This window comes from Lontra canadensis, unplaced genomic scaffold (genome assembly GCF_010015895.1).
Source record: "Lontra canadensis isolate GAN:19392208 unplaced genomic scaffold, GSC_riverotter_1.0 scaffold141, whole genome shotgun sequence".
Classification (NCBI taxonomy): Eukaryota; Metazoa; Chordata; class Mammalia; order Carnivora; family Mustelidae; genus Lontra; species Lontra canadensis.
Genome location: NW_022631135.1, coordinates 2,813,697 through 2,816,576, shown reverse-complemented (window position 1 = coordinate 2,816,576; position 2,880 = coordinate 2,813,697). Strand labels below are relative to the sequence as shown.

The window sequence follows — 2,880 nt, the reverse complement described above, 5'->3', positions numbered from 1 at the left end:
TTTACAATTGCACCAAAATCCTTTTAAATTATGGAGTTCATGAATTATGCCTCTTTCAGACAGCAACAGAACTTGTCTTTATGGCTCTTGGATTCCACAAAGGCTGTTGTGGTTTGAAAATAACAGAACAATGTGCTGCTGCTTCCCCAGCCAGTTAATGACTTACCCCATAGTTAAAGGCCCCAAACCACACAGGGCAAGCGGGCTGAGCCACCCGGGCCAGGGCTGCCTGGCTGGAGCTCGCAACCATAGGGAAACCATCCCACGGCCATTATTCAACACATGCTGAGTTGACTTCTTGAGATTTTATTAATAATTTCTCCGTAATTTATGCCGCCTTGTTTGTTATCTAAAAAGGAAAAGAAAAAAAGACACTGCAAAGTTGTGGAGTCAGCAAACAGCAATGCGGAGGAAAAAGTTAAAATGTCAGAGCTAAAGCCAAGAAAACATTCTTTTTTTTTTTTTTTTTTTTGAGGCTTGAAAGTAATCTTTATTCATCCAAGCCGCACACACAGTGGGTATGGAAGACAGGGCCGCCGTCACTGTGGAAGACTACTTGTGGCGATCATCTTCTCCCAAGCTCCACATTTTAGCTTTGTATAGCGTGATATCATTGTAGACCCTGAAGTGGTTCAGCCTGCGGTCATCACGTTCCGGGTTGACCAAGGGCTCTGAGTCCCATCCGATTTCTTGGCTTTCGGTCTGTGTCTCTGTGTATTTCTTCCTTGGCCCGAGGGCAGCGTGGTGGATGAGATTTAGAAACCTGGCATCTGCAGGTTCCTCCAGGTTATCATGCCAAGACATGGGCTTTCTGGTGATTGTGTGAACTTTGCGGAGGGGATTCACGTGGTACTGTGTGTAGAGTTTCTGGGTTCGAAGCTCTTTGAGGTATAATTCCCGCAGGATCTGGTTCTGATGGACCTCATCTAGGAGCACTTTCTCCTTTTGGCGTCCGGCCATGGCTTTGGCGGTGCTGGTTGCGCTCTTACCCTTTCTCCCAAGAAAACATTCTTAATCCTTAGACTCAATACCGGGTGTGGGGGCTGTGGAGAGGGGTCCAAAAAATCATGCCCCTTTGTTAGAAAAACAAAGAGGAGAAGGAGGAAGAGGAAGACAAGGAGAAAGAGGAGAAATCGAAGGGGAAAGAGGAAAAAGAAGAGGTGGAGGAGGAAGAAGAGGAGGAGGTCGATGGGGGATGGGAAGGAGACAAGATGAGGGCAGGAGGAATCAAGGAAGAGAAAGTCTCATCTACACAAAGTCCATTTCTCAGTTCACAAATAAATGACCTGGTCTTCCCGAATGACGCATTTACAGTGAAGAATACAATAGTCACTAATGCACAAAGATCTTCAGAAAACCCTATCGAGATGGATGCCAACAATAGTCTATTTTATTTAGCCTGTTCGCGTCACACGACGTTTCTACTCTAACATCCCCAAGAAATTTCACAGGCATCTGCAACTTCATCTTTTGTAATTTAATGCAACACCTTCATGATTTTCATTATAGAGCAAACAACCGTGTTTACCTCTTTCTCTCCAGGATAGCTTCTCCCACACAAGGTGCAAGGTCACAGCCCGACCCATGCGTGTCAAGCGACATCAGCCAGCTACTGTAGTCAGACTCACAAACCTGGAGAAAAGGTTCCTGCTACAGCTGCTGGCGGTGACTTTGATTTCAATGGATTTTACTGTTGTCACCTACTACCTTGTCCCCTTTTCTAAAAAATTAAGAGACGGTAAGAAGCAGGAAGACGTAAATGGGAGTGTGGAGCCGCTCCGCGCGCGCGCATGTGTACATCTGTCTGCGAGTGCAGAGGGCGCGTCCGCTTTGTGCCCTGAAGGGACAGGAGTGTCCCGAGTGGGTGTTATCATGGAAATGGAAATGCACCTTAGCTACTAAAAGGAAAAGTGGACCCGAGGCCCCGACTCTGCTTCTTGGAGGAAATAAGATAGAGTATTGTCATGGACTCTACCTCCGACTCAGAAGGACTTTGCAGCCTCTCCTACCTCTCCCAGGTGAGCGCACAGACCCCGCCCGGCCCTCCTCGCAGCCGGTGACTCCCTAAGACTAGTCACCCCGTCCGTAAAGAACTTTAATTATTAGAAAAGCCTTTTCTTCTAGGAACCTAAAAGTGCCACCCCTTGACTGCCCCCATTCACTTTTCGTTCCCTAGCTCTGCAGAAAAATCTATCCGGTCTTCTGGAGAACAGCCTTTGAAATTTTTAACACAACTTGTCATTTTCTCGGGTTAAATGAACACATTCCCCCAGTTACTCCTTATATGATATGGTTTCCAGACCCTTCACGGCCCCTCCTTTGAACATGTTCCAGTTTGCTGTCAACTTCTCTCTTAAAATGTGGTGCCCAGGACTCAATACAGCACTTCCTGTGTGACCGGCGGAATGAGGTTAGACTAATAATTCCCTTGATGTGAATGCTATATTTCAATTAATAGAGTGTATGACTGACTTAGGTATTTAGGAACAGATGCACACTCTTGGGTTACGTGAACTTGCCTTAAGACCCCCGATTTTTTTTTTAACATTTCTCACCAAATCATATTTTCACCATTCTCCACGTGAGGCATTGATTATTTAAATCTAAATGTAAATTTTTTTTTCATTTATCCTGTTGCACTTCCACTCCTTTGGTGCAACCGACCTTTCTAACATATAAAATACTTCTAGTGAATTCTTTTTTGTTTTCAAACTCATTAGCTAATCCTCCTAATTTTGTGTCACTCACAATTTTGATAAAACTTCCTTCTTTGTCCAAGGCATTGAACAACAGAGAAACGAGAAGCTCCTTTACAGACAAAGAATTTAATGAAGTTACCTGACACCTAGCATTTAAGAAACATTAGCAGTTAACATCATT

At 44.7% G+C, this 2,880-nt stretch overlaps 1 protein-coding gene across 1 annotated transcript; it reads right to left on the bottom strand.

Annotated features, from left to right (window-relative positions):
- Positions 1 to 523: 523 nt before the first annotated feature.
- LOC116858646 (protein FAM183A) lies at positions 524 to 985 on the bottom strand. Its single transcript, XM_032843507.1, has one exon. The coding sequence runs from the start codon at positions 958 to 960 to the stop codon at positions 553 to 555; it is 408 nt and encodes a 135-aa protein (XP_032699398.1). The 5' UTR covers positions 961 to 985; the 3' UTR covers positions 524 to 552.
- Between the last annotated feature and the right edge of the window lie 1,895 nt (positions 986 to 2,880).

Bases quoted from the DNA above. Each gene is read 5' to 3' on its own strand.
- LOC116858646 (XM_032843507.1), bottom strand. From the start codon at position 960: ATGGCCGGACGCCAAAAGGAGAAAGTGCTCCTAGATGAGGTCCATCAG.